Here is a 12,993-nt window from a genome sequence, read left to right on the forward strand (position 1 = left end):
CACAGTGGCTGAAAATAAGTTCACAGCACTGTGCATCATGAAATTAGAATATCCAGGACAGGGAAAGGATGCTGCAGTGTCCAGGGAGAAAACATCAAGTCCCATAAAGCTAACAAGATTAGAAGTACTTAGGACTTTTCAGTAGTCATGGGAGACACTAAGAGACAATGAAGCAAAGCCTTCAAAAATTTATTTTATTTTATTTATTTATTCATGAGAGACACAGAGAGAGAGGCAGAGACACAGGCAGAGGGAGAAGCAGGCTCCATGCAGGGAGCCTGATGCAGGACTCGATCCTGGGACTGGGATCACGCCCTTAGCTGAAGGCAGGCGCTCAGCCGCTGAGCCACCCAGGGATCCCAGCCTTCAAAATTCTGAAGTAAAATTACCTCCAAGTTGGAATCCTATACTCTGCCAAACCTTCAATTCTTTATGCAGATGTAGTTAAGAGTTTGCAGACTTGCAAGGTGTCTTGCAAGCGGCTTTCCTCCACAACTCTTTATGTAGGATGTGCTCTACCACAGCGAGAGAATTCACCCAGAAATAGGAAGATGTGGCATATGGGAAGCAGAAGATCAGATGCAGGCAGGAGACCAGTGGAGCCCGCAGGAGGGTAACAGCTGTGGGTCAGGAACAGAGGACCAGTCCGGATTGGAGGAGTGTGATGCAAGAGGTAGATACATTGATGCTTTCAGCGTAAAGGACCACTGCTTTGTCCTTTACTCTGATGACAGAATGACAGGGTAGTAAGCCTGACCCAGATTCTCCTTTCTCTTGGTCTTTTGTGCTCTCCCCTCCCTGCACTGCCTCCTGGTTCAGTTGAGAACATTCTTTTCATCCCCTCCCCACCATCCTGACTTGGTCTGGTGCTGAGACTTGGAAGTTGGCCACATTGAACTTAAAAACAAAGGATGGAATACTCTACCAACGATTCTTGTAGGCTGTTTGGTCCCTGCCCACACTCAGCCCCACCAGACCTCCCCCCCGCCCCCCACCCCCCGAGTGAGCCATAGGTCTCCTGTACTCACTCGTGACCTCGTCTGCCAGTTACTCCTGTGGGGGCTTTTGTAAACTCACAGGGTAGTTGAAGCCAGTTTATACCCCAAGATTGTTCCTGTGAACTTTTTCTAACAGAAACAGGTTTGTCTTTTCTTTACACAATAAGACTTGAGCTTATGACTCAATTTTCTAAAACTGAACACATTTTTTAAAGGATTTTATTTTATTTTTAAAAAGATTTTATTTATTCATGAGAGACAGAGAGAGAGAGGGGCAGAGACACAGGCAGAGGGAGAAGCAGGCTTCATGCAGGGAGCCTGACATGGGACTCGATCCTGGATCTCCAGGATCACACCCCGGGCTGAAGGTGGCGCTAAACCGCTGGGCCACTGGGGCTGCCCTAAAAGATTTTATTTGTTCATGAGAGACACAGAGAGGGGCAGATTCCTGGTGGGGAGCTGGGGACTCGATCCCAGGACCTGAGCCAAAGGCAGACGCTCAACCACTGAGCCACCTGGGTGTCCGACTAAACACATTTTTTGAAGGATACATATGTGATAAGCATAAAGAAAATCAGAGGACTGATTATCTCAAAAGGAAAAGGAGAAGAAAGATGAAATTGGGGAACACACAGGTATTTCTAATACTTTATTTCTTAGACTTAATGATGAGTGCATAGGGGTTCGTTTTATTGTTACTCCTTAATAAACAGTGTATTTAAAATTCCTCTAAAAAATAGAAATATCCTCTATGTAAGATAGAGTTTGCAATTGTAAAAAATATCCTTTATGAAAATTTATGCAAACATTCTATTTACCCACACTGTATCTCATCTTGTTGATTTTAGTACAGGTTCCTTTTTTCTTCTTTTTTGAATTGTTGTATTAAAACAATTAGTTGAGATCCCTGGGTGGCGCAGCGGTTTAGCGCCTGCCTTTGGCCCAGGGCGCGATCCTGGAGACCCGGGATCGAGTCCCACATCGGGCTCCTGGTGCATGGAGCCTGCTTCTCCCTCTGCCTGTGTCTCTGCCTCTCTCTCTCTGTGTGACTATCATAAATAAATAATAAAAAAAATAAAAAAATAAAACAATTAGTTGTATTAGACAAAAAATACAACAAAAAGTTGTATTAGACAAACCATGTGGTTTGGAAGGTAAAAGCTAGATTTCTTTTTAGTTAGGCTGGACCCCAAAGGGGAAAAACAATAAAGGCTGTGAAGGAAAGCATTTATAAAAATGTCCCCTTGTTACCCAAAGGCCCTAGTAATATTATCCTTGCTCTGGCTCATCATTTTACAAGGTTTGGCAAACAGAATTATTTGTATTTAACCAAGTGTTAAGTACATCAAAAATCTGAATGAAATGACCTCTGAGAGATATTTATATGATTAAGTAATTTTTAGGTAACTATAAAAAACAATTTATTGGCAGCAAAAATAGTTTCTAATTTAGTAATTTGTTACATGCCATCAAAACCTTTCACTTAAGAAAAATGGATTAAAGTGGATCATAGAGTTATTGGTAACTTAAAAAATTTCCGTTTTCTAAAATGGGCAGCGTTTTTAATACAGATAAGTAAGCCTCCAACTGCCTTTATTTGACATAAGCAGTCATTCCTTCATTTCCATTTCTCAACAAAATGTATTTTACAGATGTCTTAAAGAGATTTGTTCAAATAAGATGCTACCGGATGAGAATGCAATATTACACTCTAGCTCATCTCATTTCCTCATGGCTTTCTTCATTTTCATAATGTCAGAACCATACAACCATGACGGTCTTTTCTCTCAACAAAATGTGAGCTTATTGTCACTTTGGGATGAAATTTTCCAAGAGAAGAAAAGTTGAACAGCCTCTGGGGCATTTGACTAAAATTCTATCTAGTAAAAGTTACTGAGACAGAGCAATACATAAAGATCAGTAGAAGAACATGCCAATGCTTTTCTTTTTTTCTCTTCTCTCCCCTCCCCTCCCCTCCCCTCCCCTCCCCTCCCCTCCCTTCCCTTCCCTTCCCTTCCCTTCCCTTCCCTTCCCTTCCCTTCCCTTCCCTTCCCTTCCCTTCCCTTCCCTCCCCTTCCCTTCCCTTCTCTCTCTTTTCTTTTCGTTGTTCCATGAGTTTGTAGCCTTTTCTAGATATTTAGTCACACATCAAGTCTGTACATGACTATACTTTTATGCAATAGGAGTATTCCTGAAAACTCATAAAATGAGTTTGAGTTTTGCTCACATTTGAAACAGTCTTTTTGTAAAGCAAATGCTTACTTTTTTCCTGCAATCTAAATTTCATCCATACACTTATTCAAAAATATTTATGGAGAGCCTGCAGTGTAAGAGATGCTGGCCATATACCCATGAACAAAACAAATGCTTTCGCTTTCACAGAGGCTATAGTCAAAGTACCAGAAACGAACAAGACATTACACAATAAATTATAGTTGTGAGAGCTGTCTTCAAGGAAAGTCTGCCATCCTAAGATTATGGTGGATCTGACCAAGTCTAATAAAAAAAGGCTTCTCTGAGAAAGTCATGTTTAGGTGGAAACATCAGGCTGAGGGCTTAAGGATGTAAGGGTATGTGGCTTTGCAAGGGGAAGCCAGAATGCCCTAAGCTCAGAATGAGAGGAGGGGAGAGACCAGAAGGAACCAGGCAAGTAGTAGCAGCCTGATAATTTAGGGTTCTGTGACCATGTTGAGGCTTTGTAATCTATCCTCAAAGTCATGAAAGAATGTGGTGAAGATAAAATTTCATTCTCGAAAGGGCCCTCTGGTTTCGAAGGGGCAACCGTATACACGCGCGTGCTCAGGCTTAAATATATATATATATATACACACACACACACACACATATTTATATATATATAAATATGGCATATACAAAAATATATATTATATATATATTGCCATATATATAAAAAAAATATATATATGGCATATATAAAATGGCCATAACTAAAAAATCACAAAATCCTAGATAACCTGAAAAAGAACTTAAAATTGTCAAGATCATCACTCTAAAACCACTGTACATCATCCATGCTAGATGAGATTTTATCCTGTTTCTCAATGTAGGTTTCAACGCACAGAATTATGTCTATGTTTACAGTTAAGGCATTCTCAGGTATTGAACTGGTGTCAGGTATCCAAGTGTCTCCAGAAATTGCCATCTTTTCAGGTATGAATCACCATCATCATCATCATCATCATTATCCAAGGTTTTGAGAGGACCTTTCCAGAGAGCATCAGACACTGGCAAGATGGTGCAGGGACTTGGGCGATGGTTCCCCAGGCAGGAAGCACCTGGGGGTGCTGAAAGCCGGGAAGTTTTCCTGACTCCCAGCATCATCTGCTACAGGGAATAAAGGTGACCCACCTCTGCCTGAAGCCCATCTCTAGAGGGCAGCCAGTATGTCAGGATCTTTTCCGCCAGAAGTCAAATAATTAGGCTGTTCATTTCTTCTGATACCAGCATGTCCACATTGTACCCCCATTCTAATATATCTCTGAGGACACACAGCACATCTCCTTGTGCAGATGAATTTCCTATTGAATTACTTGGATAATGAGAGTAATTAAAATTTTCAGATTCAGGAAACTTAAATCTTTTCTTACCTCATTTTACTCTGAGTTCTTTATGCCCCTGAACTAGGAAAAAAGTGCAGAACAACTAGAAAGGCCTTGTCCTGTAGAAAAATAAAAATAAAACTTGCTCGTGGGAGGCAGGATGACTATTTCAGCATTTTGACTTTAGCATTAATTAACCATGACCTTGAGACAATCACTTTGAACCTCACCTGAAGAAATGAGAGATTTGGGCTAGTCAGTCTCTAAAATCCCCTACAACAGTGATGTACTAGGTTTTACCCTTCTCTGTTAAATATACGTTTAACTCCTTCTGTAACCATATGTATTTAGTTTAAAAAATTTCCAGTGCCTTGTACCTTCCCAGATACATCCCACTTTCCAAATGGTTAATCTTATGTGAAGCTCCAACTTGAATTATTTCCACACTTTTTATCTTCCTCTTCAGTTGGAAGGCCAAGAACTGTACTGTACGGTACAGTCAAAACACAGGATTAAATCATGCTATCATTTTTATCATTTTATCATATCTATTTTTCTTCTGTTCTGTGAACTTTTTAATCGCATAATAATTGTGTACTTCCAATGTATCCATATCTCTCAAATCTTTACTGATTGAGACGAAGGTGAGCATGCCTGAGTTTACACCTTCCTACCCCATTACACTACAGCTCTTGTTTTATAGGATATAGTCATAATTTGAGCATGATTTATAGAAATATTGAAATAATAAAACATAGTATATAACTTCGGTTCAGAACTTGAATAATTTTTTCTTTGTCCTATTATCAAGACTATAGCAATTGGAAGTAAATATTAACTGCTAATATTGAACCCAATTGGCTTTGTTTTCACCTAGATAAAAACTGAGAAAGCCAGAAAATTCTGTAGGATTATACATATAAATCTACATTTGCACTGGATACTCTGAATGTGTCTTTTAAAGGTCTATTTTGATTGCAAAACTTCAAAAGTGTGTTACTCAGTGGTAGGATGTGAAATGAGCCATCACAGTCAGCTCATCTTAAGTCCTATGAGGCCTGATGTCACTGTATATAACTGTATATAACAACTACCTGCTGCAGTATAATCCAGTGTAGTCACATTATTTTGCCCCCAAAAGTATTCCAGTTAATTGTGGAAAAGCTAGAGTCCTATATTAGCCAATATTTTTCACCATATCTAACACAGGAAGTCTTCAGGGATCCTATCATCTCAAAAAGAGAAAATAATGCTATTTGAAACAAAGCAACAGCATTATTAAGAATTTAAAGTAACTGTAATTAAATAAATGTCAATGAATGTAATATAAAGGAAGACTTCGTTTTATACTTTGTGATTTGTTTATATTTATTACTTTTATTTGTATTTTTAAAATGAAATATTTAAAGATCCTTTTGATAAAAGTATTTTCATTTTATAAGGTAAAACTTTTTTATCCCCAGGTGGTACTTTTTTCTTCAGTCTTTGAAATCTAAAGTATATTTTGAGACAAATTTACTAATTTTTGTTACTGATAGTTTGATTGAAGGAAGACACATTATTCTACAAGTCAGAAAACTTTTCTCTTAGCGGGCTGTCAGAGAAGGAGGTTGGTAGAGAAACATTTTCTCTTCTCCACTTGTATCACTTAGCTGTTGCTGCACAATACAGCATCCCCTAAATTAGTAGCTTAAAGCAGCAGCCATTTATTTAGTTCATAAATCTGTGGGTCAGCCATTTGGCTTGGCCTCAACTGGGTAGTTCTATGGTATGTGTCAGGCTTGGCCAACCTCATTGGACTAACAATGTGGCTGTGGTCAGCTTTGAGTTGGTCTGGGAATGAGTTAGTCTAGGTTGTTATTTGTTAGAATGGTTGATCTCTGCTCTATGTAGCTCTTCCTGTGACCAGCACTGCCTTATTCCCCTAGCATTTCAACAGGGTTCCAAGAGATAGAAGCAAACAAGGTCCCTTGAGGCTTTGACTCCGAACTGACCAACATCACTTCCACTGTATCCTAGAATAAAGCAACTCACAAGGCCAGCCAGCCAAAATTTAAGGATTGGGGAAGTAGATTGTGCCACTTGATAGAAGGAGTTGCAGAGTCACATTACACTCATCCACACTCTGCGTGGATGCAGAGAAGACAGTAATTGCAGCCATTCTTGCAAAAAGTCTACAATACTAAGTCTTACATTGCCCACATAATATGGGAATAATCAATAGAGTCTCTGTGGGAATCAAAAATAAATCACTTCTTTTGTTACTAATATAATATGTTTTACTGATAAAATATAATTATTCAATTTAAAAGTAGTTAATACACTCTAGATTTGGCTTTTTAACACTAACAGGTTATATTTACTGCTAGCAGAGCATTTATTATGTACCAGGCAGTGTCCCAAACACAGCGTATAGCCCATCACAAGAGGAGGTGGTTGTTAAGAGTGTGGAGTCTGGAACCTGACTTGGCTTGAATTCTGATTTTACCACTTGTTAGCTCTGTCACCTTGGCAAATCAATTAGTTTTATTGCACTTTAGCTTCCAATCTATAGAATGGGCTAATAATAACCTAAAATGTGAGATTAACAAAAGGATTAAATCTATTTTCAGTGTTGATAATTGTACCTAGTGCCTGATGAGAGCTTTGTTACAGTCAGGTATTGTATTGTCACTGTCATGGTCATCATCTGCCACGGTATCCCTGTGATAGTTAATTTTATGAGGCATGATTAATACCCTATAGGTAGGTTCGTTATTTTCTCCATTTTACAGATAAGCACATAAGTGGAGGTTGACTAAAGTCACAAAGGCAAGATATGGCAGGTCCATTATTCAAGCCCTGGCAGCTGGTGCCAGAGTCTGGGCTTTTCATGCTATACAATCCAATACTGCCACAATATATAACAGTAGCTTCCACAGTAGTTGTGTGCAGGCCCAGCATCTACATATTTTGTTCTTTTCTCCCTATTGTCAGCATTTCAGAGAAGATTGAGCTTCCCTGCTAATTGCTTCTCAGTTAAGCAGACATAAAAAGCATCTGCACTGTAGGTGAAAAAACTTCCCCATATACTCAACTAAACTAGGGAAGAGGAGAATAGAACTGGCAGCTACTGGTCATCTTTCATATGCCAAGTGCAGAGTTATATACTTGGCAAACATCTCATTTCATCTTCACAGATAGCCCCATTAGGGATATATTGTCCTCATTTTATAGATGAGGAAACCAAGGCTGGTCTTGTCTAAAGTCACAAAGAATGAGTCTGACTCCCAAGCTTTGGCCATGATGCTGAACTGCTAAATTAAATGTAAAAAAATTCTATTATGAATACTTTGTAAAGAGATCGTATAGTAATTGTTACCTAATTTGCTTGTTTTAGAAAGGCAGAGGCTCTGACCTCTTCAAGGTGACTTCCTGGTTTCACTCTGATGAGTTACTCTATTTTTTTCACTTCCAGAGGAGATCTGTACCCTAGTTATCGCTGAGACTTTCCCCGAAGATGCAGGGATCTTTGCATGCTCTGCAAGAAATGATTATGGATCTGTAACCAGCACTGCCCAGCTGATTGTCACCTCAGGTATGTGAAGAGTAAAAAATTGACTGGGTTGTGTTCCCTAGCAGTTGGTGTGTGGTTCACCACAGCAGAAAGAACTACCCTAGAGGAGAACTCACCCCTTAGGAATGCTTGCTACCACTCCAGGAGTTATCCTAACAACCAGTGTCTCATCGTGAAACAAAGGCTTTGGGGGAGGGGGAATGGAAGTAGAGATGAAAAACAAAAAGATAATGACAGTGTAGTAACTGAACACAGGGGCTATTTTCTAAGTCTTGCAGCTTGGTCTTGGAAACAATGGGTCTGGTTTCCTAACATCCTCATGCTAACTCCGAATCATGCTAACAGCAGAAAGCCACCTCTGAATCAGAGGTGCGGTCATTCTCTGCAATGGCCAACTGAAGAGCTGGTCCTTGCACAAATCATTGTTTGAGCCATGATTGAAACTTTTGAAAAAGTAATACAAGGTAAACCTAATGTAACTTGGAGAAGCTGTGAAGATCTTAGAAATCAAATTTCATTGAAAATGAATTTTCTGATATGGAAAAAAACGAAAGCAGTATATTATCCTGTTAAAACTAATATTAAAAACTAGCCAGGGCAGCCCGGGTGGCTCAGTGGTTTAGCGCTGCCTTCAGCCCAGGGTGTGATCCTGGAGACCCGGGATCAAGTCTCGTGTCCAGCTCTCTGCATAAGCCTGCTTCTCCCTCTGCCTGTGTCTCTGCCTCCCTCTCTGTGTCTCTCATGAATAAATAAATAAAATCTTTTTTAAAAAAATCTGAATTAAAAAAAGATTTATTTGTTTATTTGAGACAGAGCGTGGTGGGGGAAGGGGCAGAGGGAGAGAACCTCAAGCCGACTCTGCTGAGCAGGGAGCTTGATCTCATGACCCTGAGATCATGACCTGACCTGACCTGAAATTAAGAGTTAGGTGCTTAACTGACAGAGCCACCCCGGTGCCCCTGGATATATATATCTTTAAAGATTTTATTTATTCATTCATGAGAGACACAGAGAGACACACACACAGGCAGAAGGAGAAGGAGGCTCCCTGCGGGGAGCCTGATATAGGACTCAATCCCAGAACCCTAGGGTCATGAGCTAAGCTGAAGGCAGATGCTCAACCACTAAGCCACCCAGGCGTCCCTGGGTATTTTTTTTAAACTCATAGATGTACCACTTGCAAGGGCTACCTGAAAGCTTTTTCCTTTATTTTCCTATGTCTTTAGTTGACTATTTTCTCCTCTTACTAATCAGCTTTACTTTAACTTACTTTTATTGATTCATCACTGTTATTTACTTTGCAGTAGTTTTTAAAATAGTACTTTGACCAAGCCTGGCACATTGTACATACAGTAGGGAATCAAGAATTGGGTTGTGGCAGCAGGAGATAGACTTGGGGAGAATTGAACTGCACTTTGATGTCTTCAGAAGAGTGAGAAGTTGGTGCTAGGTGGCAGCAGAGGAACAAACAAGACTGGCTTAAGGATATTGGAATGCAAACTGTGTAAATGCTTTTTTGGTTAATAAAAGAAATGTAAAGTTGACTGGTTTGGTGATGGAGCCAATATGGACACAGGAAACAGAAAGTCTGGTGCCACAGTTGGAGCTGCAGAGCAGGAAGGATTTCAGGGTTTGATCCTGAGGTGGCTTGAGACTGCTCCGTCAGATGGCCCTGGCAGTAGTGCCATCTCCAACAACAGAGCCAAAAACTCTGGTCTGTAAACAATTTTGTGGCAAAAATTGGCATGCGGTCTTTCCCATTTTCACCAGAGGTGAATCTGCTGCAGGCCAAACATAATCAACAAATATTTTTTGAGCTTTCAGTTGAGCTCAGTAAGGATTTTTGAGTACATTCCAGGAGTTCTGTTGGGCTCTGGGCAAGGTGAGGAATCCAAGGATGACATGATCTTATCGGAAGATGTTTTCAGTTTATTGAGAGTTAACGAGTAAGTTTCTTTGGTACTGAATTACAGCCGTGACAATTATCTGAATTGGAAAAACATTATGTATGAGATCATAAGACAGAATTTTATTTTCCTTAGGTTTAAATAGAATATCCATTGCCCATCACAGAAAGCCTTTAGAGTTTGAGCTAATGTCAGTGAGGCACAGGTAGGATGTTCATTCGTAACCGCGGATTGCAATGTGAGCAAAGAAGGCATTATTAGTTGATGTTATTTGTGTTGTCATTTTTTACCAACTTCTGTGTTTAGGTCTTGTTTGAAATTTGTTGATGAATTGGTAGTTCATCTCTCTGCTTGTGGGCACAATCAGGAAATGAAACAGGTAGCAGTCCCTGAAAACCAATTTGGAAGAACCAGACCCTCCATCTGGCTTTGCTTGTGGATAATATGAGGGCAGCAGAGCTGCCTCCTCTTTAACTACTTAGTGGGGAACAGGGATTTTCAGGTAGTCTCTGACAGCATGAAAATAACAGTTCAACTATAGCGTCTTCTTATTTTTCCCTCTCTCTCCACATCCTTAGCCAACACTGAAAACTGTAACTATGACTCAGTGGGAGAATCCAACAATGATCACTTCCAACACTTTCCACCTCCTCCTCCAATCTTGGAGACGAGTTCCTTTGAGTTGGCTTCAAAGAAACCATCTGAGATCCAGCAGGTGAACAGCCCTGAGTTAGGACTCAGCATGGCAGCCCTTCAGATGCAGTTCAATTCTACGGAGAGGGAAACAAATGGAGTCCATCCCAGCCATGGAGTAAATGGACTGATTAACGGCAAAGCTAACAGTAATAAATCTCTTCCAACACCAGCTGTCCTGCTTTCACCCACTAAGGAGCCACCACCTCTGCTTGCCAAACCAAAACTGTGAGTATTTCTGCATGGTTTTATAATATTTTCCATACCCCTGCTAAATTGCCTTTCTGGCCAGGGAAAACTTTTTGCCTGGACTCAACTATATGGCAGGTTGCCTTTTCTGCAGGCAAGTTGTCCCTAGCTGATGTGACCTTGCTAACAATGTGAGGGGTTGGGTGTCCTTCAAAAATATAAAAGATGCCTAAAAATAAAGAAGGTAAATGAGAAAACTTGGTTAAATCTACCCTTTGCTGAAAGCTATAACTGGTTTCAGCTATAAAAATATCTATTTGTGGTGTGGCCTTTCCAATGTATAGCAAGGATGTAGCCACTCCCCAGAGGTGATTGAAAAGGAGACCTACTTTGAGTTTGTTATTAAAAACATTTCCAAGTGTTTTGAATTTAAGAATCAGTAAGGAAATCTGACAGAGATAATCCTGGGAAAACTGAAAGCTGAGGTTAGAAATTCCGTGTGCAGAACCTGGGGAAGAGGAATGAAACCAGAGATAACCAGGCTCCTCAGGGAGAAGAGTGCCCCACATAATACAGCTTACTTAGCTTTGGAATTCCATAGAATTGCTTCTTTTCATGAATACCACCTTCATATTTGATATCCATTATTTTCTTAGGATGATAAACCTTCCATGAGCTGTTTCCGTTGGCACCACACAGTGGAGAGTTGTTATGAATGGAGCCATTACAATGTCAGAGAGAGGCAGAAATCAATTAACTCCATAGTTTCTATCATAGCATAACAGACCTAGAATTACTGCCTTGATAGAGGTCAGTGGAGATGTCAGAATCATATAAAATGTCTACTCTATGAGGTCACATTTCCATTCGAATGAATTTACCAGAATCTAGGAGTTATTGTTTCCCTAGTACTGAACAGCCTACTCTTCTCCTGTTATCAGCTCGTTTGTTAGAAATGTTAGAATGTATAAGATGTTTCAATTAGAATGTCTTACCTTTGCACATCACTTTGTTTATTAAGTGGTTTCATGAGCCTTGTTAGACTAATCAAATACATCAGCCACAGAAATGTCTTAAGTTAGCAAATGGGCAGACAACTTTAGAAAAAGAAACTTCTGGACAATTTTGTGTTGAATTCTCAAAAATCTGTCTATTACTGCCTCGCACTTAATTTTGCATTTTGGCCAAACTTGTTTTTCAGGCAGCTAGGCTACTAGTGGTGTATACAGTAGTGTAAAAGATACAGGGTGAACATTTAATACCTGTGCTCCAGCTCCACTGAGATGCTGAATAGGTAAAATGAACTGAAAAGTGGCAGCCTTAAAAGAGATTTAGACCCTGGCAGCTCCATCCCAGAAATTAATTGTTACTGCTTTCTCCTTTTATCTTTGTATTTTGAATCTGTATTTGTAGTGCTTTTAATGAAATGAGGGACCTGCTCTCCTGGGAAAGACTTTTAATGATGAGGACTTCTCTGTGCTATTGATTAAATGAAGTGTATCTACCATAATGACTGTCATAAATTAGATATAAATCACGGGAAAGCAAACATGAAGAGCTGTGAACAGGCGTTTACAGCCCTTCTTATCTCAGGACTTTCAGCAACTTGTTAGCCCATGGCTCTGCTTTACAAGGATGTTAGTATGTGTGATGGGGGTGGGGTATCTCTACCAAAGAGTTCTGAGTTCAATGACATGAGTAGTTTAGGGGAGCTGGGGTGGCTCAGTTGGTTGAGTGTCCCACTCTTGATTTCAGCTCAGGTCATGATCTCACGGTTGTGAGATCAAGCCCCATGTTGGGCTCTGTGTTCAACAGAGAGTCTGCTTGAGATTCTCCCTCCTTTCTTTTCCCCTCCCTTGATTCATGGATACACACTTTCTCTCTCTCAAATAAATCAATTAAAAAAAAAAAAAGATGAGTAGCTTAAGTTTAAAGAGTGACAACTGTGATTTGCTATTAGCCAGATTTTCAATACAATGTAAGGTATAGAAAAATGGACTTTATTGCTTACTATCCAAATAGAGGGTTTACTCTGCTTCATGAGGAAATTTAGGGAAAGGCAAATCACCTAATAATAAAACCTGGTAGCT

At 39.9% G+C, this 12,993-nt stretch overlaps 1 protein-coding gene across 7 annotated transcripts in view; it reads left to right on the forward strand.

Annotated features, from left to right (window-relative positions):
- Positions 1 to 12,993, forward strand: part of PALLD (palladin, cytoskeletal associated protein) — a 409,145-nt gene that overhangs the window by 200,107 nt on the left and 196,045 nt on the right. For all 7 annotated transcript variants that reach the window (XM_025462823.3, XM_049101108.1, XM_025462824.3 and 4 more), the window contains 2 exons: positions 8,016 to 8,135; positions 10,600 to 10,942. In XM_025462823.3, coding sequence (XP_025318608.1) covers positions 8,016 to 8,135; positions 10,600 to 10,942 — 463 coding nt within the window. The remainder of the gene's footprint in view (positions 1 to 8,015; positions 8,136 to 10,599; positions 10,943 to 12,993) is intronic.

This window comes from Canis lupus, chromosome 25 (genome assembly GCF_003254725.2).
Source record: "Canis lupus dingo isolate Sandy chromosome 25, ASM325472v2, whole genome shotgun sequence".
Taxonomy (NCBI): domain Eukaryota; kingdom Metazoa; phylum Chordata; class Mammalia; order Carnivora; family Canidae; genus Canis; species Canis lupus.